Source organism: Cebidichthys violaceus, unplaced genomic scaffold (genome assembly GCF_023349555.1).
Source record: "Cebidichthys violaceus isolate CVI_PGR_0920_01 unplaced genomic scaffold, fCebVio1.0.p SCAF_3, whole genome shotgun sequence".
NCBI classification, from domain to species: Eukaryota; Metazoa; Chordata; class Actinopteri; order Perciformes; family Stichaeidae; genus Cebidichthys; species Cebidichthys violaceus.
The window spans coordinates 11270877-11296609 of NW_027176483.1; the positions used below are offsets into that span (position 1 = coordinate 11270877).

General features: G+C 40.3%; 1 protein-coding gene across 1 annotated transcript; it reads left to right on the top strand.

Moving 5' to 3' along the window:
• On the top strand, nucleotides 1-25347 carry LOC137881214 (beta-1,4-N-acetylgalactosaminyltransferase 3-like). Its single transcript, XM_068723031.1, has 19 exons — nucleotides 1-439; nucleotides 6137-6186; nucleotides 6382-6456; nucleotides 11149-11244; nucleotides 11607-11697; nucleotides 11825-11925; nucleotides 12020-12087; nucleotides 14488-14566; nucleotides 14727-14793; nucleotides 15013-15147; nucleotides 15308-15417; nucleotides 16845-16945; nucleotides 17424-17636; nucleotides 18257-18495; nucleotides 19529-19682; nucleotides 19782-19854; nucleotides 19967-20120; nucleotides 21990-22116; nucleotides 22840-25347. The coding sequence occupies exons 1-19, from the start codon at nucleotides 304-306 to the stop codon at nucleotides 22931-22933; spliced, it is 2163 nt and encodes a 720-aa protein (XP_068579132.1). The 5' UTR covers nucleotides 1-303; the 3' UTR covers nucleotides 22934-25347.
• The last annotated feature ends 386 nt before the right edge of the window (nucleotides 25348-25733 follow it).

Consider the following 25733-nt stretch of genomic DNA (forward strand, 5'->3'; position numbering starts at 1 on the left):
TCCGCTATATGTAGCGGAAACAGTGAACTCCGTGTGCACTGACAAGTCGGACTAGCCGGAGCAGAGGTCAGGAGGATTTAGATCTCCTTGAGTGCCCAGTTCAGATCACCAGCTACCCCAGGTCATAGTGGGATTTGTTGCGGGATGAGAGCCACCAGTGGCCGCGCACCCTGAGGATATCCAGGGCACCGGTAGTGCGCACCCAATGAGGAGCAGCGGTGAGTAGCTAGCGGACGGGCTCAACAAGGGCTGTGTTTTGATGACAAAAAGAGGACCCGATCGATTAATCGCCTGATTGCCAAGATGATAGCGGCACGTTTCCCCTTGAGGACTTTGATGCACAATCGCAGATATCTTCTGTTCGCTGTTCTTCTGTCGCTCGGAGCTGTGTCCGTCTACCATGAGATGTTTGCTGTAAAAGCACGGAGCAGTTCTCCCGGTAAGTTTGTGGTTGCCAGCCGGTCACTGTTACGACAGGCTTGCTCAACAAGTGTTTGCCCGTTAAAGTTTTGTTTATGCAATACATCATTTAGACTGCGCTTAGATTTAATAATCAACCTGTAACTGATACACCAGCGAAATAATGGAAAGTGTACACGTAAAAAAAGAAGCATTACATAACCTTGCAGAAAGATTAGGCTGCATTCAATCTTTTAAAAAAAACATCTTACAAAAAACAGCAGTTCATTGCCGCACAACAAAGTGCAGCTTAATAAAATACAACAGAGTATTATTGTACTTTTTAATAATAAAAGTTCATGCTTGATACTTAATTTCATGGACACATTTTCGAAGTTAATTACAAGGCTGCAGTTCTTGCTCTATCTATTTCTCTCTCACACACACACACACACACACACACACACACACACACACACACACACACACACACACACACACACATCAAATTTACTTTAAAATGAACAGTTATTACTAGATTATGGGTCAAGAAATGTGGTCAACACACATCTCCCCTAGGTTTGGTTGTTGTCTGTTCTCACACTCGTAGCTCTGCCGGGTGGCTGGAAGTCCCTGTCGCACTGGAGAGCTCTTATGTTTTGTTCATTTACATTTTCTTTGTGAAATAAGCCCCGACGGTACTGGTGTTTCTATTAGTACGTTTTAATGATTTTATGTAATTTATTATCACGCTGCAGATGCATTTGGTCTGCTCTCTCTGTCGAGCTAAGTTTCTCCAACTGCACACACACACAGACACAGACACACACAAAGTGCATGCTGATAGCCGCTGTGGTGAAGTGAACCAGGTGAAGTGAACGATGCATGAGTTGACGGCAACCAGAGCTTGGCAGTATTTCTATTACTTGTATTTGAAATACGTATTTGAATTACTTAGTATTTTGTAATTTGTATTTGATAGGACCGATAAAAAAAATCTAACGTAATTTGTAACAAAATACTTTAGAATGGAGTCATTTTGTATTTAAAATACTCAAAATACTTTCTCCACGAATCAAAAAACAGTTCATGAGTTCAGTCTTCAGATCTTCAAGTTTCAAATGTCTCTCTAGCGCCCCCTAGAAGTTGGAACGGAGACGCCCCTCGGCAAGTATGTCCAATTGACTTGAAATTCAACACACATGTTCACCTCCGCTAGCTCTACAAGGTGACCTGGAGAGGGGCCGTGTCGGAACCACGCATGCTGACTACGGGGGTTCCCCAAGGTTCAGTTCTGGGCCCCCTTCTCTTCTCGCTCTACACAACATCTCTGGGTTTTGTTATTCGCTCGCATGACTTCTCCTACCATTGTTATGCCGATGACACCCAGCTGGTCTTGTCATTTCCCCCCGGTGACACCCAAGTGGAGACGCGCATCGCTGCATGCTTGGCTGACATCTCAAAGTGGATGACGACACACCACCTCAAGCTCAACCTAGACAAAACCGAGCTTCTGTTCCTCCCGGGGAAGGGTTGCCCGCACCGGGACCTGTCCATCACCATTGATGATACCGTGGTGACGCCAACTCGGACTGCGAGGAACCTGGGTGTGACCCTGGATGACCAACTGTCGTTCTCAGCAAACATTTCATCCGTTACACGCTCCTGCAGATTCCTGCTCTACAACATCAGGAGGATTCGTCCCTTCCTCACTGACGAGACGGCGCAGGTTCTCATCCAGGCTCTTGTCATCTCCCTCCTGGACTACTGCAACTCTCTACTCGCCGGAGCCCCGGCGACGGCCATCAGACCTCTGGAGCTTGTCCAGAAAGCTGCAGCTCGCCTGGTGTTCAATGTCCCAAGTTCTCCCACACAACTTCCTTTCTCCGTTCTCTACACTGGCTACCTGTAAGAGCTCGCATCCAGTTTAAGACTCTGGTGCTAGCCTACAAGGCAGTGAATAGAACAGCTCCTTCCTATCTCCAGGCCATGGTCAAGCCTTACACCCCCGCCCGACCACTTCGCTCTGCTGCCTCGGGGCGATTGGTTGCCCCGTCGCTCAGAGGTCCTGGCGGCCGATCGACCCGATCACGGCTGTTTTCTGTCCTGGCCCCACAGTGGTGGAATGAACTTCCCACTGACGTCAGGACAGCAGAGTCGCTGCCCATCTTTCGGTGCAGGCTGAAAACCCACCTCTTCAGGAAGTGCTACCCTGAGCCTTCCACTTAACACTTATTGTATTCATACTAGCTTGTTGCACTTATTGTATTCGTATTACTTATAGCACTAACTGTTTTTCTTGTTTCTGCACTGTACTTTGGCTCTGAGTTATGCTCTGCTTCATGCTCTTAGATACTTGTTTGGAAAAGGAAATGTACTTATGACTTCTGGTGACTAGTAGTTCTTTTGATTACCAATGTTGAATGCACTTATTGTAAGTCGCTTTGGATAAAAGCGTCTGCTAAATGACTGTGATATAATGTAATGTACAAAAAAATCTCTCAGACACCTAAACTCCGCCTACTTAGATTTTCCGCCATTTTTAATTTTGTGAAAAACACATTTTTGCAAACTCCTACACGCTGAATCCAATTGCTACCAAATCTGCTCTGGATCATTATTGGATCTACATCATCAACATGTATCAAAAGTTTTTGATATCTCTTTGCGTTTACAAGATATGGACCAATAAACTTCTTAGGGGCATAGCTTATATATCAATACACATAACTTCTCAACCATTTGTCCTAAAATCGCCAAATTTACAGCATATGTGCACATCGCATCCCGTAACATATCCTGACATTTTCATTTCATTCAACCACTAGGGGGCGCTACAGTAAACCCGCCATGTTTTTTGTCACTTTTCGCAGTTTTCAGCCTTTGTACTTTAACAAACTCCTCCTACAGAATTAATGGGATCAACCTCAAATTTGGTCAGGATGTTCTGCAGACCTTTGTGGTGAAAAGTTATCAAATTCGTGAGTTTTCATGGAAGAACCTTGACGTGGCGTGGCAGCCATTTTGTCTCATTTGGCATGAACAATAAAGTTGTTATAACTCCAAGGTACATTATTCAATCTGCAAAAAATTACATATGCATGATGCTACTTCAAGTTTGAGCATATATCAATGGCAACATTTTCAATAACTCATAGCGCCACCTACTGGCAAAAGGAAATGTCCAATTTTATACTTTAATTTACTCCTCCTAGCCAGTTGACCGGAACAGTCTTACATTTAGTAAGGAAAGCCTTATGACATTGAAGATGCGTCATAATGAATATTGTGAGTTTTTGTTGAACGCTGTTGCCGTGGCAACGCATCATTCTCCATGAAAAAGAAGCTGATGGTTCAGTGGCTTGGGAAGCTCAAAAACTCATGAAACATTGTACATGTGTCGTAGGTCATGGGAAGACATATTTTATATGGGTTTTTGGCTTGGCCGTTTTAAATTGCCTCTATAGCGCCCCCTACAATATTTCAAAAGAGCAGCCCCAGCGCAACATTTCACCTACATGTATGAAACTTGATAGGTACATGTATCCCATGAAGACGTAGAAAAAAGTCTCTTGGGACCATGCTCTAAACTGTACTGGAAGTCGGCCATTTTTATTTATGTGTGAATTTTCCCTTGATTTCGGACAATTTATAGGCGCTATACTTTAACAAACTCCTCCTAGGGACTTTGTCAGATCCACTTAAAACTGTGTCAATATAATTTTAATACCATTGTGATTAAAAGTTATCAAAAGCTTTACGTTTGACGAAATGGCTTAGCCGTAGCGGGCGGCTATAGCGGGCGGCTACTTTACGTGATTCCATCAGACTCGCGGGCGCACTGCTGTCCGACGGTTGCGGACACCTTTGGCCGCGCAAGCTGGAGTCCCGCCGGCACCCCCAACGTGCGTTTAACTGCCATAAAGGTTATTTATGTTGTTGTTTAGTATGCTTGTTTATATGTTGTTGTTTGTACGGTTTGTTTTATGAGTATGGGTTTTTCGTTTTGTTTTCTATAAAGGGGGGGGGAACTATTGTTGCGTGCGTCGTTGCACTGGGACGTGTTTTGACTGTGGCACGGTGAAAGCAGGACAGGTGAAGCGGCAGAAGTCGCTAAAGGTTTAAGTAAAGTAACTGAAGTTAAAGGGTTACTGTTTAAGTTAAAGTGATCATCTTTGATCGGACGTATTAAGTGGACTCATTTCCCTCTCGGTTGTGTGCAGCCAGTGAGGTACGTAACGCATGTAAATTTGTCAACGTGCATATTTGCGTTTTAAACTGTTTGTGTAAATGTTCATGTCAGATTGTTTTGTATGTTTAAATGTAATTTATATAGTTCGACGGTGGATTGAGGACGGTGGCGTACGACGAGGAATAAATCCATCAGTGGAAACGAACTAAAGGTGTCGTGTATTTACTGGAGGGAGTGATAGTGCGGGAGGATGCAAGGGTTGTTCATTGCTGCTTGCAGCTTTCATTTAAATATAATTTCTAATCCTGTTCTGAATTCCATTTTTTTACAATTCTATATACGTTTTAAAAAGCAATTATTTGGTCATGTAGAAAAGCAGAGCATTGATAAGAGTAGCTCTTAGTTGTAATAAAATCCTGAAGGCCACCATAGTTCTCCAACACACTTAGAAAGGGAGGGGTGAGTTTAGGGGTATTAAGTTGGTTGCAATCTGCAGCCTCCCCACTAGATGGCACTACATCTTACACACAGGGCCTTTAAATGTCCACTTTAAATTATTCTGTGGGCAGATGATTTTTTTTCTATTGGGCACTTTTCCCACATTTTTTCAATAATCCTTTAATAGAGAACAACAATATTTAGTTCAGTTAATAATAAGCAGTTTTTACAAACAAAGCACAGTCATTTTTAATTGCTTGAATTTGATGACAGAATTAATAAAAAAAAAGAACTAAACAAATGCATTATCAGAGCTGTGGGGAATATTGTGAGAAAAAGGAAACACAAGAGGGCAAGTAGGAAGACTGGATGAGTGCAGATGGAGATAAAAATATTCCTCTCTTGCTTTTCTTAACCGCCACTCTAGAATTACGTGTGTTGCCAAAATTGACCCACATGTCTCAAGAGTGTGTTTGGAGATCTCCACCCTGGTGATAATGACAGACTCTGAGTCCACATGCGCTGTAATCCCAATTCACTCACTGACACCACAAGCTCACAAAAAAGCCAACACTGAGGACCTCCTTTAAAATGTACCCTATAATTTGTAAGATGAATGAAGAGGTTAGAAGGAATAATATTTTTGCATCTGCTCAGCTAGACTGCCAGAGATTTTTGCTGACATGAGTGCCAAATAATAGCAGCTCATTGGAGTTACATTCAGTGGTCATAAACGTTGAATTGAAACGAGTGGTTGGGACTCTGTTGGGACATTGGGCTCCATTGTTAGCTCAAAACAAAACGTTACAAAGCTTGTAACACCCGGAGTGACGGGACCTGCTACCAAGCATCAAGTGAGTTAGATTTATAGCACTGGATGTGATGGTAGTCTACGTAGTTTCAAGTCATTCAAAAAAGCCATTAGAATACATTTTGTTTAAATGCAAAGTCAGCAGGATGCCAATACAGAAAAAAACAACCTGTTTCACCTCCTGGGGAAATCACACATTTCTTTCAAATCATCAGAAGAAACATTGTGACAGTGTTCATCTTTGCACAGTCTATGCATATCTGCCTGTCAGCTGATGTTTTCACCCACTTCCTCAGGTATGACTTCTGACAGCAGAAGCTGGAGGACAGCCATGTCTAACGAAATAGTAAGTTTGCTGCATGGAAAAAGAAGTGGTGATAGAAAATATGGTGATGCAAGAGTATGTGTTTGTGTAGGAAAGGATGGAGGAAACCAAGCTAACACGTGTGTGTGTGTGTGTGTGTGTGTGTGTGTGTGTGTGTGTGTGTGTGTGTGTGTGTGTGTGTGTGTGTGTGTGTGTGTGTGTGTGTGTATTTTCCAGTTCAGAGGGGACCATCAACCAGGGGATTCAACTGTTAGGAGGTCCAACTATACTCCACAAACCTGGAAACCAGAGGTGTGTGCTTCTGTGTCGACAGTGCCTGCATGCAAACACTCTGTCTCCCCTCTTTTCAATTACCTGCTCAGGCCTGCCCAATTTCCTCCCACCTCAGTGCATTTACCTCTGTATAAAGTGTGTTTCCTGCAGCAGAATCAGCTTCAGTAGCCTCCATTGCTCTGTCATAGCGCTGTGCTTTGGCCAGTTGCTTGCACCTCATGTTTAATTTTTGGGGGAAGCTGTTACTGTGAGTGGCTCTGCAGACCAGTCTAAGCAATCTTTCATTATAACATCATAATTAGTGCTGGGCAACTTAACGCGTTATTATTGCATTAATTCATTAACGGCGATAATTATTTTATCACGTGTTAACGCATTTTTTTTAAGTGCAATACACACCGTTGATACCAGCAAATCACCCAAACAAACAGTGGAGGGGGGCTGCGGCAGACCACGTTGGATGCAGCGTGTGGGAGAAGTATAGATAAACAAAAGCAAGACAAGCTAACAAATGCCACAGCGGAGTGGATAGCTACAAACTGCAGGCCGATTAGTATTGTGGAAGATGTCGGTCTGAGGAACGTTCTCAAGGTGCGTTCGCGTTGCGTTTGGTGTGAACGCACCTTTAGGATCGCAAAAAAATTTAAAAAATGTAATCGTTGCCCAGCACTAATTATAATAGTTTCACAAAGTGTACATCCAAAAAGGGTTGGGCGGTATGACAATATACTGTATACCAGGGTTCGGCAACCTTTGTGATATGGAGTGCCAGTTTGAAATTTTCTTCTCATCTAGTGTGCCATTATCAACAATAACGCAAGGTTAAATTATGACACAAAATACAAAAACATTTCCAATATACCTGGAATTTTATTCTATCCATAGAGCACATCTCAAAACAATAACAGTATATCTGTATTCTTAACAAAATAGCCACATCAACATTTCAAAGACATGAACAAACAGCTACACATTTAAACTAGAGATGCACCGATCCGATATCAATATCTGTATCGGTCCCGATATAGGAAAAAATTCTAGATCGGGTATCGGTGACAATGTGACCGATCCATAAAGGCAAATCTATTCAGTCCAATTATATGCGTTGTGCTCTGCGTAACGTCATGCGCTAGCGAACTGGCCGCATAGATTGTTTTCAAAATGGAGCGAGCGAAAGGATCAGCCATCTGGAACCGGGCAGCCGCTCTCAGTTGTCGGGGATAAGGGATTCCGGCTGCTAGTTAACCACCTGGAACCACGCTACGACATGGTAAGCCGAAAATATTTGTCGGAGACGGCGCTACCTGAACTGCACGGTAAAGTGTGCAAACACATATTGAAGGAGATAAAAGATGTCAAATCGATAAGTTTCACGACAGACATCTGGAGCTCCGACGTTTCCCCTGTGTCACTTTTAAGTTTAACAGCACACTGGCTGGATGAAACTTTTTGTGCCACACAGTGCAATGTTAAATGCAACAAACTTTCGTGGGTCACACACCAGCGAAGCGATAGCAGCTAGCCTGAAGGAAATGTTTGACAAGTGGCAAATTCCGTTGAGCAAAATCCACGTGATTCTGAGGGACAACGCCAGCAACATGAGAAAAGCGATGGACAACCTGGGGGCGCGTAGCGTCGGCTGCGTTTTTTAAATCGATTCAGCACTATTTTTCTCTATTAGATCGGTATCAGATCGGTATCGGTCGATACTAAACCTCAGATATCTGTATCGGTATCGGAAGTGAAAAACGTGGATCGGTGCATCCCTAATTTAAACTAAAACTAAGTGTAGGCTGAGGCAACATCAAATGATCAGATGCCTACCAGACAGTCAGTGTGATCCCTGGCCCTGCTTTGCTTGACTGAGCTCTGTGATCTGGGGCTTGTAGTTAGTTACTTTGAGATGCAAACATGCCTCAGAGTGCTCTGTTGTTAACCGACTGCGGGTGGGGCTGAGCACATGTGTGAGAACACCTGCTGACTTCTAGCTGTGGGAATGTCCTTTATTCGTGACTTGATCGTTTCTTTATTTGGCAAGCTTTCAAAAAGAGCATCTGACTAACTGAGAGTACATCCACATTACTCCGTTTTCGTTTGGAAACGCATATGTTTTGCTACGTTTACACTGAGCGTCCACACTACGCCGGCGTTTTCGAGCACCGTAAACGGAGGAGTTTAGAAACGATCCCGAAGCCGGATAACTTTGAAAACTCCGGGTAGCGTATTCGTGTGAACGGACGGAAACGCATAAGTTTGGAAACGATGACGTAGACACCCGCGATCGACTACCAGGTTAATTTAACGCGGACAACTGATTACAGGCGTTGCTGACCTTGTTGTCTTTACTAGCAGCTGTTGTCCAGTTAAAGTCTGCATGTCTGCGGAGGAAACAGCTGTTATTGTAGCGATCAGTGAGCGGAGAGAGGGAGAGAGACCCGCAGCGCTGTACGAAGACAGCGGACAGCGCGCTTGATCACTCACTTTGATTTGAAATTCGCGCGCCTGCAACCTAACTGACCAATGGCCACACTCCAACATCAAATGCACGCAGTGGTGTCCTCCGGGTCCTAGTGCCGACTAGTAAAGAAGCAGGACACAGTCACACATACAGGCAGTCAAACCTACTGTAGCAGGAACTACCACAGAACCAGTATTTTGCTCGGTGTTTATATTTCTGTCTGTCTCTGGAACGACTTTGGTCACTGCGGCAGCGTCACAACTGTGCAAGATGCAGTCACAAAACTTTACAAAACTTCCAACTTGGCCTCTTTGGCAGATGTCACAGAGGTGTATGTTTACAGGACATCTGGGCCTCTGCTGAAACTTGAATGTTTCTTCATTTACCTTTGTGTGTATCAGTGTTTCCCACAGACTTCCGTTGAATCGATTGAAGAGCAATTTGAAGGCAGTTTCCACTGTCACACGTTTCCGGTGAACCACCCCTCTACCTGTGTATAACTTTTAAGCCCTAGCCCTATTTTTAGGCCTCTGCTCAAAAATTGCATACCCATACTAAAAAGAGTGTATTTCTCTAACTACAAGGTGTATTTTAATAGTTTTGGTGTTATAATAAAGGTAGCAGATTTGTTCAGATGTGTAAATATCAGTATATTTGTTACTGGTTAAGAGTAAATTAAGATGGCACACAGCACAAATTGAACATTTTAATTTTCGCCTATAAAAAATGCAATTTCAGGAGATTCATTTTTTTGAATGATGTAGCTGCAAGCTTTAAACCTCTCCCAGATCATAGCACAATATGTTGAGTCTCTCTGCAAAATTTGTCTTTGATAAAGTGAAGCATTCAAGAGTTAGAGAGGTTTTAGTACAGAGAGGTCATGCAAGGTCAGCCAAAATGTAATTTTGTTCCAGCTGTTCCATTGTAATTTTATATACTATATAATTATATATTTCACCTCTTGTATCACTAATAGTGTTCAATCTATCCAAATACAGCAGTTTGGCATCATTTTGAGAGCCTGGATCCTCTCTGAGACTGTTTCTGTCTGTCATCCACGGGATTTTCTGTCTGACTTCCAGTCTATGTCATTTGTCAGCCTATGGTTGGTCGATTTCAGTCAATGAACCCTCCTTCGAAGCGTCTGAGTCCATTCTATTGAACAGACACCTCATGGTTTTGATTGACAGAAGAATTCTGAAGGTATCTCTGGAATCTGTGTCAAATTCTCTTGCGTTTTGCTATATCGGTTGTCCGTGCTAACCGTTAGCTTTGTGATCGTATCTCGGAGAGGAGTGCGTAGCTCGCCGAGTCATGGCGAAAAATACGTGATATTGTGGTAAATCTTCTAGTTGATTATATTAGTTGTTTGGAGTTTGTAAAAATGGCTTAGATTGTTTGTATTGCCTAGAATTTTTTTTTTATTTGGTATATAACATGTACACATGCATAAATTATACACATGGATAAATGGACTTTTTTCGACGGTATATGCTACTAATCTGAGCCAGAGTGCCCCCGAATTCGGGGGCGTCGGGCTTAACAGAATAAATATGTTTAGTTTAGTTTATTAGGATCCCCATTAGCTACAGCATTGCAGCAGCTATTCTTCCTGGGGTTCACGAAACATAGTGATAAACAGAGTTTTTCAAACAAAGTTGCAAGGATAAACAGAGCAGGACAAAAACACAGACAAGAAAAGCTCCTTCAATTCAGATAATCAGAAAAATTTGAAGTAGTCCTTTACACTCCAGAGTCCCCATCATCATTATCATTTGCATAGATTGTTAGATGTTTGAGGGTTTTGCCTCCACCCTAATTCAATGTGGTGTTCAAAACACCGAAAAATTTAATTTATTTTTTTTAATGTAATTTCATCATGTTTTGAGCACCACATACAACATTCTATTCACCTCTATAGAATAAGGATGGAGCCAGGTATTTAAAAAACCTGAGCAAATAAATGAAACCAAAACTATGTGCATGGCTAGATACCACTAATGGTAATGTTTTATAATTTGGCTGAACTGACTCTTTAAATAAAAGTATGGTTAATAGTAAGAATCGGGTGTCAGTTGAAATCAGAAGTCCTGTCATTGTAAATTAAATGGTATTTAAGGAAGTCTGTATTTGTTGGTTTTAGTTTGCAAAGTACTGAGGCCAGATGGTTAATTGTCCCACTGCAGACTTACTGCAGCACAAACAGCAGTGTGTTTTTAGCATCGTCTTCACTCTCTGTATACTTCCTGCAGTATAAGGGACGGGCTAATCTGCACGTCTTTGAAGACTGGTGTGGCAGTTCTACAGCTGACCTCCGCAAGAACCTGCACTACCCTCTGTATCCTCATGTGAGTAAAACCTTTATCTTCCGAGTTCACTCAGTTGCCATTAATTATATCTAATCGATAAATTACACATTTAGCAAGGCTAGCACCATGGCTCTATGGATGGAAATGTTGGTCAGTCTACCACTTTGTTCCAGACGGAAGTATCTTAGCAACTATAGGAAGGATTCCCATTGAAATTGTGTACAGGTATTCATCGTGCAAAGACATACACAAGTGTAGTCCAACACACACGGTTGTCTTCACTCAGAGTTGCATTCTACATCCACATGCTAGATCCTCATGCCCCTGGACTCAAGATGTAGTCTCACTTTGAGTAAATATCATGGCTGATTCTCAAAGTTTGCCTTTCCTCGCTCTTTCAGTCCAGGGTTACAGTGCAGAAGCTGGCCATCACTCCTCAGCGGACCAACTACGGAATCAGGATATTTGGTTATCTACATCCATATACTGATGGTACAACATGTACTTTTTGAACTAGTTCCTGTCTGAAACCACACTCAGTGCACGCATGCTATATATCTCCATCTATCTCTCCCTCAATCTGTCTCTTTTTATCTCCTTTTTTCTCCTCGTTTCTCAGGAGAGTTTGTGTTTGGTTTGAGCTCTGATGACAACTCTGAGTTGTGGCTCAGCACAGATGACTATCCACTTAACTTGCAGTTGTTGGCATGGGTTGGGAAGGTACGTGTGACTGTTGTCTTCTCAATTGGCAAAAAGTATTTTTTTCATACCTTAAACTGTAATATTTGTTTTCATGTGGGCTTTCTTTTTCTAGGAAGGCACAGAATGGACAGCCCCGGGCGAGTTTGATAAGTATGCCAGTCAGATCTCCGCACCAATAAGGTAAGTTTGCACCAAATGATATTATACTGATACAACAACAGTTGATGTCAACAATGTGAATACATGAACACACAGTGTAGTGACTTAAACAAATATCCATTTTATCTTTAAAGCCACTGGGGGGCGAACGGGAGAACTTGTTCGGATGCATGTTCATGCCACAAACATTTCACTGTCCAGTGCGCTGTCTTTCTTTCGATCCATATGATCTGTTTATTCAGTTTGCACATTGACACAATAGCAGAACACCACAGGATACTGCATGACAGTATAATACAACACCTGGAGACGCTACGCTGACACGCTTGCTGACACGCTTGCTGACACAGTCAAAAACTGTTAGCTTCCTGTCCACACACACCTGATTCTCATCACCAGGCACTTCCCTATATGCACTTTTAGCTCAATGCGCCACCCTGTGTTCAGTGTCAGAACTGCTATGTGTAAACACACCCCATGTTTCCCTCAAAGACAAAATAAAACAACAAAACCACATTATGGCTCCAACACACAGTATTGTTTGGTTTGTGTAATCAACCCACATCAGCGACATCAAAGAGTGTAGCGATACATTTGTAATTTGATCACAGCTGTGTTTGTCGAGTATTTTACAACAGGTGTGCACGCGGCTCAGCCAATCATAACCAAGGACCCGAATTAACTGACAGGGGTATCTGCCTCATACAACAGAACTTCTGACATATGGGATGTCACTTTTGTCCTTGTCACCCTTCCACTTCAAACCCCTGAGAAGGGCATTAGGCTTTTTTGTTAAAATACTTAATGCTCTTACTAATACTGCGACAACTACTACTACTACTACTACAACTACTACTACTACTACTACTACTACTACTACTACTACTACTACTACTACTACTTCTTCTTCTAATGGTACTAATACTTCTACTAAAAATAATACTTCAACTACCACTACTACAAATGCTATTACTACTAATACTACTAGTACTGCTATTACTGCTTTTATGTATTACTACTACTACTTCTACTAATACTACTACTACCTCTACTAATACTACTGTTATTTCAACTACTACTACGACCACTACTACAGCTATTACTACGACTACTACTACTGCTGCTATTACTGCTACTACCATTATTACTATTACTATTATTACTACTACTACTACTACTTCTACTAATACTAATGTTATTTCAACTACTACTATGATCACTACTACTACTATTACTACTATTACTACTACTCCTACTAATAGTTCTACTACTTCTACCACTATTACTACTACTACTACCACTACTACTACTACTTTTACTACTATTACTTTGACAGTAAAATCATTTAGCTTCAAGCTTTTCCTGCATTGTAATATAGTTCTTAGCTTCTTTAGATAATACAGTTTAGCTTCCAACTCTGACAGTTATACATTTCAACTAGAAGGGGTTTCAGCAGTGTAGTTCAATGCTTTTGGCCTTCAACATTTTTCAGACAGGTGGTCTCCCATTTCTGTATTTTTGGCAATTTTTTTGCGATTCATTTCAGCGTTCATTCCAACACATTTTCTGCAGGAAATGCATTTTCTAGTCTCTCAGTAAAAACAACCCAAACTGCCCTAATTTTAGCAATATATATTTATCGGAGCTTGATCCGCCCAATCTGTCTCTTGCAAGTTCCCTTCTTTTTTTATGTAAGTGCAAAACTAAATTGCAGGGGTGTCCTTTGAATCACAACAAACCAATGCCTAAATGTAAGCACCTCTAACAACACTGACACACTTATGTTTATGTGTGGCCTTGTTTGTGCAGATTATTTAGACTTTAAAAAGTTTGTTTGAATACATGACATATTACATTAATTCCACAAGGGTGTAAATGTTTATTCAGAGTGTCTGTTTGAAGATTCTCAAGTAGGACAAACCTGGTAAGGGGACAGAGCCACACCTCCCACACTGACACACTCACAAATACGAATAGGGATCCTGACAACTGCATCAGCTAAAGTTTGCAGAAATGTATTTAGATAAAACAAAGAGTAAAGTATTAAAAATGACCCTAATTAAAACAAATGTGTAATATCTGCTTCATCAACTTTAAGAGGCCCCAGAGAAAAGAGACTGATACACAGATTTGTATCTGACCATGGTAGATGCTGTTTCCTTTTATCTAGTTCAGTCAAGTTCATTTACATAACACAATAGCTCAAATGTGCCTCAATTTACAATCTGTACAGCATACGACAAGATTTGGATAAATAAAAACTCCCCAAAAAACTTTTAATGGTGAAAAAATGAAAGAGCAGCCACCTCCACAGATCCTGCACTTAGAGCAACATGGTTGTTTTTCTTTGTAGAAACAGTTTAGATTGCGTCAGATGTGACTATATTGAAGTACTGAATATTAACTTTCACTTTCTGACAGGCTGTCTGCTCAGAAGAAGTACTTTTTTGAAGTTCTCTACCAGCAAAATGATAAAGGGACTGACCATGTGGAGGTGGGAGTAAGTATATAGACTGCAGTCATAGAAAATGTCCTCTCCTTCATTCTTAGTCTCATTTAATTTGGTCCAACTCTCATGTCAGGTATGTGGTCATTTTCATGTGCAATGTGAGAAATAAAGTGGAAGAGACATGCAGTTCTTTGTGCTGGTTTTCACACAGTGGCGGCTCCTGGACCAAGACGTTGGGTTCAAGGTTATTGGATCCAGTGACATCTCCCTTTATGTTGGTAAGTACAAAAACCCACTTCATTCCTGTTACTTAAAAATACATCATTCAGTGAATTCAGTGAACTCAGGGTTCAAGCTCTATCACAAAGTGTCTCATAATCCAAAACTGTTTGCCTATTCTGCAATGATGCTCAAACCTGCATATCAAGTCAGTGGTTTTCTTTTACAATAAACACAGCACTTGACTTATTCTGATACACTGTGGCTTCGTCCGACAGATGAGTCTGCCTTGTCGATGGATGTCGTAGCCCACATACCACAGACGGCTGCAAGTCACCAGCCCACCCCCACAATACAGCAGACTGGTGCAGAAGACATGCTGAGGGAAGACCCACGAGACACTCTGCACAAAGGTGAGAGCCGTTTCTCTTTTGCCCTATTTCTTTTCGCAGCAGATAAATCACCTCATCCTCCATTTCCTACCATTAATTGCAAGTGTTTAACAACGTATTTCCTCATGCTGAACGCACAAAGTGATTGTATCTCAAATCTGTGTGTTGTGTTTGTCTGCAGTGCCTTTGATAAACAACACGTTTCTAGAAGATGTCCTGCCTAACTGCTCTTACAAAGCCAGCTACACAATCAAAGGCGTTCCTCTCGGCCGTTACCAAGGACTGTCGTATGTATGTATTTATATAGTTTGTTTATTTAACTTACATTTCTACTGGTGGAGCTCCAGCCCACATTATTCTCATCATCTTATATTATTCTAGATCTCATACAGTGTTGGGATAGCACTGAGGAAGCAATTGTTATAGGAAGCTTTTTCCATCTTTCATGGCCCTCTCATATTTATTATTATTTATTTTTTTCCCTGATTTGCTGAGCAGAGTTTCCTATTTGAGGAATCAAATTGTACCTAATCGTACCTAATGTCCTCAGAGGACAGGCTCCCATCACTTTGTGCTGAGTTCCTGAAGTCTCTGCTTTTTGCCTAGCAAACTTCTAGTGATAACAAGACTCCAGGATGTCAATGCCCAGCTAAGAAATAACATAATTGATAATAACAATATAAATCATTATTTATATAGCACTAATCATAACAAAGTTACAAAGAGCTTCACATACAAAAAGACTAAAACTAAAAGGGCAACATACAAATTACAAATGTAAAACCCATAAAACAGAAAAAAAACGAGAATCGGAAATAAGTCAGGGAAGGTAGTGCGATAAAAGTATGTTTTCAGGTTGTATTTAAAAGAAGCCACTGATTCAGACTGCCTTATTTTGTCAGAGTGTTTCAGAGCAGTGGGACTATCAAAAACACTTAGTCTTCAGCTAAGCATTGAGATGCTCGTGAAGAGGCCCTCTTTCTATTCCAAAGTACAAGCAGGGTCGTACTATGGGGATACAAGATCTGAGAGATATTAAGCAGTTAGACCATTTAGAGCCTTGTAGGTAATCTAGTCTAAAACTTGTTGGAAGCCACTGTATTGAGGCTAAAACATAGGTGATGTGTGACATGTTTAAAAACCTGGCAGCTGAGTTTTGTATTATCTGTAGCGAGTCAACCGTTATTTTCTATTTGGGCATGTCGAAAAGCTGTGACAATATTCCAGGTGTGTCCTGCACATATCCCCCCATGAGTTTTTTGTACAGATTAAACATAAAAGATATAACATGTTAATTAGTGACCTTTAGAAGATAATTGAAATATTTTTTAACTTTTGGGTGCAGCCTTGCTAGATGTTTCTCCCTGTTTCCAATCTTTATGTTAAGCTACGCTAGTCAGCTGTCGCTTGATTTCATAAAGACTAGTGTTGATCTTCTCAACTCTACAAGAAAACACAATAAGCTCAAATCCCCCAACAATTACTGAACTACTTGAGTTCTTTAGTTTGAAAAATATTTGAATATCCACCTTACTTTGCATCAATTCTGAAATCTGGTATGCATCCAAAAGAAGACATGATGCAGTATGTTCTGTTCTTATCTTAACTCTGCGCACACCAGTTTGATCCTTGTGGATGGGGGTTGGACAACCCTTATATTATACCAGATCTCATGATTCAGCTCTCGTAGCTTTAACAGCATGTCATTATCTCCCCAGGTCCACTTGTCTTACATCTACCCCAATGACTACACCAGACTTGCACACTTTGACCCCGAGGACAGCTGCCACTACCCCAAAAGCTTGCAGTACAAAAAGGGGTAAGACACCACCGGATGAATTATAGATCCATATGTAGTAACGTTTATCTTGACATACTATATTAAATTAAAATGCATACAGTAGGACAGTGTAATTAGAGGTAGGTTAACAGTATCACCAGCAGAGGGTACTGCACCCTTTAATGTACTGAGAATATTTTCACAGCAACAGATGAAAATGTTTAGTTTTATTTTTGAGAGAGAGAGTCTCAACTGAAAACTCATTATTTGAATTATGTTTTTAATAGGGACAGTGCACAGCTGGGCAGGAGAATAACATCTCTGTTAAGAAAATTAACACTGTATTATAAAAACACAATTATATATGTATTATACAACGACTACATCAGCAACAACACAACGAGAAAATGAAGGCAGCACAACACCAACAACAAATCTGTGATCCTAACGTAACATCAGGCTAATTAACTTCTTCTAAATCTTGGCATAATTGTGTGTTTTGTTCTCTTGTCTTCAGGTATCGTTTCGCTAGATACATGAAAGTAGACCCTCAGAATACTAGCATCAACTGGAACCAGACCTTCCAGCTCAGCCACCTGAACCTTAATGCACATGAATCAGATGAAATCAACATGGAATGCCCCAGCATAGGCAACCGGCTTCTCCACTCTAATGACGCTCTGCCCGTGGTTAAAGCTTTCATGGACCAACTAAACAAAACGCACCACGGGTAAGTACTGTATTTGTATATGCACTGTGCTTCAGGAATCAGCCTTATTAACAAGAATAAGATATTAATACATTTTTCCATTATGAGAGATCTAAAATGGGTAAAAAGTATCAGCAAGCTATATGTCTGCAAGTTGTGAACTGGCCTTCTCAATTTGTTTAATTTAAATAATTTTACTGACATAAAGAGAGAAACTATCACGTATTTCAGTAAAAAAAGACACAAAGCCTTAAGAAATAAACAGTTTTGTGTAGCAGCAATTCTACGTGTTTTTCCCTAATTCCTTTTCTGTTTCCTGATCATCTTGCAACCGCTCAGATTTATTATTGGACTGCTTGGTGGGGCCCAACATATAGGTTGGGAACCACTAAATTAACTGACCAATGAATGATGGCATGTCAGTCGTGAATGTTGAAAAGCCATGCAAAAAAAGCTAGGTTAAAAGATTCTCTGGGCTTGTTTTATTTAATGGTTTTGCTGTATTTTTGAATAATGATATGACATCTTGGAGTCAATTACACTTCCAGTATAATGAAATAGCGAGTACAATCATGTGCATGGCTTGCACAGTTGTTTTGACACATTTCACCATGTTTTTTTGATTCTCTCTGTCCTTGCAGGGAATTCACGTTGGTGCGCGTTGTTAATGTTGAAAAGCGCGTGGACAAGAGCAAGGGCAGCCGATACCTTCTGGAGCTGGAGCTGAAAGATGTGAACGGCCAGCTGCTGCGCCTGTCGCGCCACATCTATGCTCCGATTCGCCAGAACACGGAACCCAGTTCCCAACAACCGCTGAAGCTTTGTAACCCAGTGGGCTTCCAATGGAATCCTGAGGTCACCATCCACATCGTAGTAGCTGGTACATCCACCTTTAACCACGCTCACTACAGCCATTACATTCACCGACTCCTTTGTCCTGTGCTCCTTTTTGTGTGGTGGCTTCTGTTTCACTTTGCTATTCACAAAAACATTCATCATCAAGGTACTCGGCTGTTAAAGTTCTTCTACCCGATCTCCAGTAGAAGAAAAGACCTCCAATATATGTTTTTTGTCCCATTATGTAGCTATTGGTGTAATATTCAAAGCTGAATAAAGACTCGGATCTTATTGGACCTTTTGAAAAACACTTTTTGGGAGGGATCCATAGCAACCATTCTCTGAACTGTGTAGGAATAAGGACAGTCCTCCTAGGACGAGATCTTAAAAGTGAAATGCCAAACAAGAAGGCCTTCTGGTTTGCACCCTGGAGAATGCATCATCTGATGGCACGACTGTTGAATTCAATAAAATACAAAGATAATGTGAATCTGACACTAATGCTTCAATAATGGTACACAAAGGTCTTTATATACATCAGTAATGTAAATATTGATCTCTTCATGGCACAGAATTTTAAGAGCTGAGGAAGTCAACATTTAAATACTGATAAAAGAAGTATACATGTATGCCGTTTATAATCCTTTTCTGTTTCGGCAAAAAAATTAGTACAGCAATGAGTTTCTACATTTTAAGATAAGATAAAGTAAGATAACCCTTTATTAATCCCATCAACCGGGTAATTTGCAGGATTACAGCAGCAAAGTAGAGACATCAGTAGAATACAGAACAAAAAACAAAACAAGTTCAATAAATAATGAAACAGTAATGGTATACTAAATAAGAAAAAATAACAACAAAAGCTAAAAATACAATATAATCGCCTTCATCAGGTGTAATATTTAATAATGGCTGATGAAGACATAGTGTCTTAATGATATAGCCAGCTATGCTCAGAGAAATCTTTGGGGGGGGGGGGGGGGGCTCAACTCAGGTGCTTTTTTCTTGATATTTTTTTCCCTTTTTGTCTATTTATGCATGACCTGAACAACTTGATTTGTCTGTACGATTCTCAGTGAAAAACCAAGCTCGCTGGGTGCTGCAGCTGATTGCAGACATGGAGCAATTGTTCAGAGAAACCGGAGACTTGAACTTCAATCTCATCATCATTGATTTCAGCAGCACGGACTTAGACGTGGAGAAGGCTCTAGAGAATTCCTCACTCCCCAGGTGTGTGTATGTTTATTTCGCTTGAATTCGCCAACTCTGATTTTTTTAAAGCTCATACATAAAAGTATGTGCTTTGATTTTGCCTGTGGAATTTATCAGGCACCAGTTTCTGAAGCGGAGTGGAAACTTTGAGCGTGCAGCTGGTCTGCAAGCAGCTGTCAAACTTATACAGGTAAGTGTTGCAGCATCACTCTGCAATAAAGCTTTAAGATGAAGTGATAGATGTGTGAATAGACTGTCATAATAAATCCCTTTTATATCTTTCCCTCCTCATTATCCCTCAGGATGACCACAGCATTGTGTTTCTTTCTGACCTCCACATCAACTTCCCTATCTTCATCCTCGACACCATCAGGAAACACTGTGTGGAGGGACACATGGCCTTTATTCCAATAGTCATGAGATTGGGCTGCGGGGCTGCGCGTTCAGACCCCAGAGGTAGACGCAGATACACCATATATATCATGATTATATTTTTGTGTGACCATGGTTCCTTTTGAAGGTTGGAAATGTAATTGGAAATCAATTTGAAAGTACTTTATTTAGCCAAATATAATACTCACATTTTTGTTGTTGTTCTAAAGCCTTACCACTTGTGTCATAATTATCAGTTCATATGTTCATATAGCAGTAGAAGCTTAGAACAATGTCCTAATTTACTCAATACAGCATTTTAGAGGTCAACAAAGTGGGAGACAGACAGTGAGGACACAGGGGAGAAGACAGCGCTGGGATTTAGTAAAAAATAAATAAAATGAAAGGAGCCATTCAATGCAAAATAAAAACTTTGATTGGCTTGGTTTAACCAGATTAGCTGCCATTTCAAGCCTTTTTGTGTTATTTTTGCTTGTACATGCCTTTTTAGCAGTGACGTGCGGTGAGGTTTGTGGCTGGTGAGGCACTGACTCTTTCAGAGTCAGATTACAAATACAGTATATGAACCCAATAGAGTATCTTAAATCACTATTCAATTGGCAGCTTGCACATTGACTACTGGTTGTTTTTCATATTTCATATCAGCATTCTTTACACACACATAGGTAAGGTACATATTTGATTCCACCGGGAGCGTGTGCGCCGCGATCCGGCTGCACATAGTGTTTTATTTTGAAAAATTACCGGATGCTTTATCCCTTTTCGGTGTCTGACTTCCTGTCTGGGTCGATCTGCTCTGTGCAGCTTGACGAGATAAACCCGACCCGTGGGCTCTCGCACGCCCTCTTCTTTGAGGCAGAGTAGCGTTTGCCTCTCTGTGCTTTTTCACTCCGGTTTAATGTCAGATCAGCAACACTAAATATGTTTTACACATACGTGAAATACATTACATATTCTATGTAAAGAAAGGACATATAATAAAAGTGTCTACAAATATTACAGTGGTGACAAACAATGAGAAAGCAAAAGACACGCGCTCAACCCAGTTAGTGAGGGATTCACAGTCTGAGTGAGGCTCAGCTCGTCGCTGCCTCACCTCACGTGTCTCCTCTGTTTGAACAGGACATGCGCTAATTCAGAGATTCTGATTATAAAATTTATTGAAATGATTGAAATCATACAGAAATTACATTTATAGCACAGATCAGTAGAGAAATATTAATATTTATTTTATCATTATTTGTTTTTTACTTTTCATGATGACAGGTGAGGCTCTGCCTCCCCTGACTGCACGTCCCTGCTTTTTAGGTATATATATATATATATATATATATATATATATATTTTCATACATGCAGCATTGTGAGTTTTATATATATAAAACTCACAATGCTGCATGTATGAAAATGACTCCCACAGACATCTCCGTAAACATGATCTTAAATTTGACAGCTTTAAACACAGGCCCCATATATATATATGCGGCTTACTTACTTACGGCATGGTAAATGTTAAATGGACTGTACTTGTACAGCGCTTTTCTAGTCTTCCGAGCACTCAAAGCGCTTTAACACTATATGTCATCATTTAACCATTCACACCCATTCATACTCTGATGACAGGGGCTACCATGCAAGGTGCCACCTGCCCATCAGGACTCTAACTAACATTCACACAACCTACACCGCAGACACAGCTACGGGAGCAACGGGGTATAAGTGTCTTGCCCAAGGACACATCGACATGGAGCCGGGCATCTTTGTGTTACCACTGACCTGTTTAAGGACGCTTACTCTTCCACTGCGTCTTCGTCGATGTGGGGATTCAGTCTTAAGAAAAGCAAGATGTGTGACTCCAGAGATGGAGGGGAACCTGTTGTGGGGATGCAAGCAACATTAAAGTTTAATAAAAATGTGCCCATCTGTGTTGCAGGTTTCTGGGAGGTCCACGGTTTTGGCCTGGTGGGGATCTATAAGTCAGATTGGGACGCAGTGGGAGGAATGAACACCAAGGACTACAAAGACCGCTGGGGAGGAGAAGACTGGGAATTCCTCGACAGGTCTGTCCTCACTTTCTAAATTTCCCTTTATGCTTGTCAGTGATAGTATTTTTTTTATTTCCTCTATTTGCTATTTTTGTTATCATTCAACTTTTTAAACAACATTTTAAATAGCTGTTGCTACTCCCTATGTTGCTGTTTACTGACAGTGATAATGGACTCTCGACTTGCATTCACCAAGCTGATTGTAGGAAGTTCATGCATGTTCCTGATAAAGATGTTTACAATAAATATGCTATGACAATGACTGACTGTAGCAGATGGAGACATTACAAAATATCTGCTGGAAGGCATTGAACATGACAGACAGATAATGCATAACAGTGTGAAAATATACTTGGGTTGATTTTTACTTCCCTAGTGCAGTGTATTCCAAAGTGGGCACCTTAGGGTCTGAAGTATGATGCCGCAAGATTTATTCGCATACCTTTTCTGTTACTGTACATTCAGGTGACTGCCAATTTTTACATGTTTTACCCGCGTTTCACTACATGAAAAAAACAAGGCGACATTTACATCACCTGTACTTACTATTACTTTTGTAATTGTTTAGTTTAGGTTCAATATTAATCTGTGAATCTGCAGAGCAATATAAAATAAGCCTGTTTTGGTTGAGTCTAGGCCTGTTGTTTCACTTTATATTGATATTGTGTCTTAAAAAGCTAGTGACCACAATGATAGGAATTGAAACTAAACAAACTCGCCTCTGCTCTCTTGCTCCAGGATGCTCATGGGAGGGCTGGAAGTGGAAAGGATCTACTTGAGGAACTACTTCCACCACTTTCACTCCAAACGTGGCATGTGGAGGCCAGTGTGACCCAGCCACAGTTGACCTTGTCACCTGCTCGCTGCACCATGTGAACTTTTATGTGAGCCTGATTCCTGCTACATAACTGTAATGCCTGCTGACCGACAGAATAGGATACTGTCTTCATTCACAAGTGGTGATGGTTGTTGGTAAGGAGATACTACTGATATGTACAGAGTTTATTTCACTGGATATACTGTTGACTACTGCCAGGGTACTGGTCGATGAATGCCATTGACATTGTGATAATACAAATAGGGTTGCAAAGGGCGGAACATTTTCGGTAAATTTCCGGAAACTTTCCATTGGAAGTTAAGCTCTTCGGGAATTTGGGAAATTTTGACCTTTTTTTTTTTTTGCAAACGTTTTTTTGCAAAAGCATATAACAGGGAACTTAAATGTAGTTGAGAACAAGACTATGCAAGCCTAGCTCAGCTGGACCCTGTATGCAGCTAGTTGGGAACATTGTCTGCCAGAAACGTAAACATAAACATAAAACGTTCTGTTGTTTTTGAACGTCTTTGTCATTACCTAGCATATTGATTACTTGGTAAACTGAAGCCATGTTCATTTTAATACCAAGTTTATTTGTATACAGTAGGCTAACTTTTTACAGCAGTGAGAGAGTAGGATGTATGTATGTCCACACAAATTCGCGGCTGTTGGGGTCCATCAAAAAGCGCGAGTTGGGCGACTTATCATAAATAAAAGTAATTGCTGCAAATGAAAGGCTGAGCAATAAAAACATAATTCAAAACTATATTTTAAAGATGTATGGAATGCAGCACATGCTGTGTTTCTTTGCAAAGGATGTAGCTAGCTATTGTAAACCAACTACTCACAAATGGATTAAGTCAAAAATGTCATTTTTGAAATTTGTATTAGAAATATTTGCATGCATGTCTGCTTATGCCAAAACAAAATGTTGTTTTGTCATATATGACAAGGTAAATACAGTTAAATTACCCCAAAATGTCCAGTTTATTCCCGTTAATTACCGTATATTCCCGTTAATTCCCATGGAAAGTTGCACCATGTCACTGACGGACACCATGTTGATCTACAAAGAATTGACCTGATCCAAAGACAAATCATAAATTAAATGATACTTCAAGGATCCATTCACACAAGTGTCCTATACCATAAAGATCTCACGTTTTGCACATGAGTCTTAACTGGAGAAAAAATGTTTACTTTTGTTTGTGACAAAATTAAATACACTGCAGATTGTGTATATGACAAACACAGCCTTATTTGTCATGTTGTAAATTATGGTAAACTTGATATTTATTGTATTAATGTTTGTAGGATTTTATTTTCATTTGAGTTCAATATTATTTCTAGAAACGCACGCATATCAGAAATGGGTAGCTCTGTTTACCTGCTGAGTGTCCTCCCACAAATGTTGTATTAAATATGAAACGTGCCTTCTCTTGTGATTGTTATCCAGGTACTGGGGCTACAAAGTGCTATTTTTACAGAGTCAGGAAAACACTTAAACTGGAAACAATTATTCAATATTTTAGTGATTTTTGTTATTGTATCATTTAGTTTTGTGTCAGAAGGACAGTCAATCATATTTAGACACAGACAGTTTTGACATATGAATCAGTAATCAAATGTCAGAAAACTGAAAAAAAAATGCATTATTGTGAGAATTTCTGCCAAAGATAATACTTGAAAGTGGAGTATAATGACCTCTACTTCATTCTTGTGCACAAAAGTTCAAAATCATGGTTTTTCTTGACATGACAAGCTATTAAAAATGTCTGTGTAAATATAGCATGAACGGCCATTTTAGTCAATAGCTAATTTTACTGTCATGTCTGTGCAGCCAGCTCATATTACTTTTATTGATCTTCCTGCTGAATTGAATAGTTGTTTTTCAAAAGAAAAATTGTTTTGATAAATATTTTTTCTGTCAACACAGTAAATATTGATATTGTGGGAAATATAGGGAGTGCAAGGTGATTTGTGTATTTGTCATGATGTTTTATTGTTTTTTAAGATGAGACTAATGACAGCATTTTTCTGATTGTTCACATTCCGGTTTAACAAACTTGTTGTACCTTTCTTAGTCCTTTGAATCAGGTTCACTTGGTATTTTGGGCAATTAAAACACAATTGTTGTCGGATGCCAGACTTTGCTGGTGGTTTTGGTTTGTAACACTGTCAGGAATTGTGTGATGTTTTTATTCTTTTGAAATGTGGTTTCTGGTTAAACCAAAATGTTTGATGCTTTCGTATTTTACTACTCCTTGATGTCTTGCTTTGTTGTTTTTAGATATACCTCACCCCTCTCTCTGTGCTGACAGTTAACCTCTGCCTTATTGTACGGTTCTGTTCTCTCAGGGACTGTTTTGTTACATATTACACTGCCTTGACAAATCTGAGGAATAAATCACTTGTCTTTATTTCCATTATATTATGTGTGCTTTTTAATAGTAAATATGTTGTTCAAATAGAGAACTGAGACAAAAGGCCCTTCCATCACTACCTACCCACTTAGTTGATGTGCCCTTGCTCTGACTACACCCATCTTCAAACTTGGTTTTCATTTTGATCTCAACTAAACACCTGTTAAGTTTTGTGATTGCACCGTCCACATACAGACAGACATATAAACACCTGGCAAAGTACTCAAAACCATTTCTGTGGTAGTTCCTGCTACAGTAGATGTCTCCAGGACCAAATTTTGTCCTTGATTACACACACACGCACATACACTCACAAGTTGCGAACAACACCAGCCAAATACTGTCAAACTATTAAAACACAACAGCATATAACATATCAGTATAATAGTAAA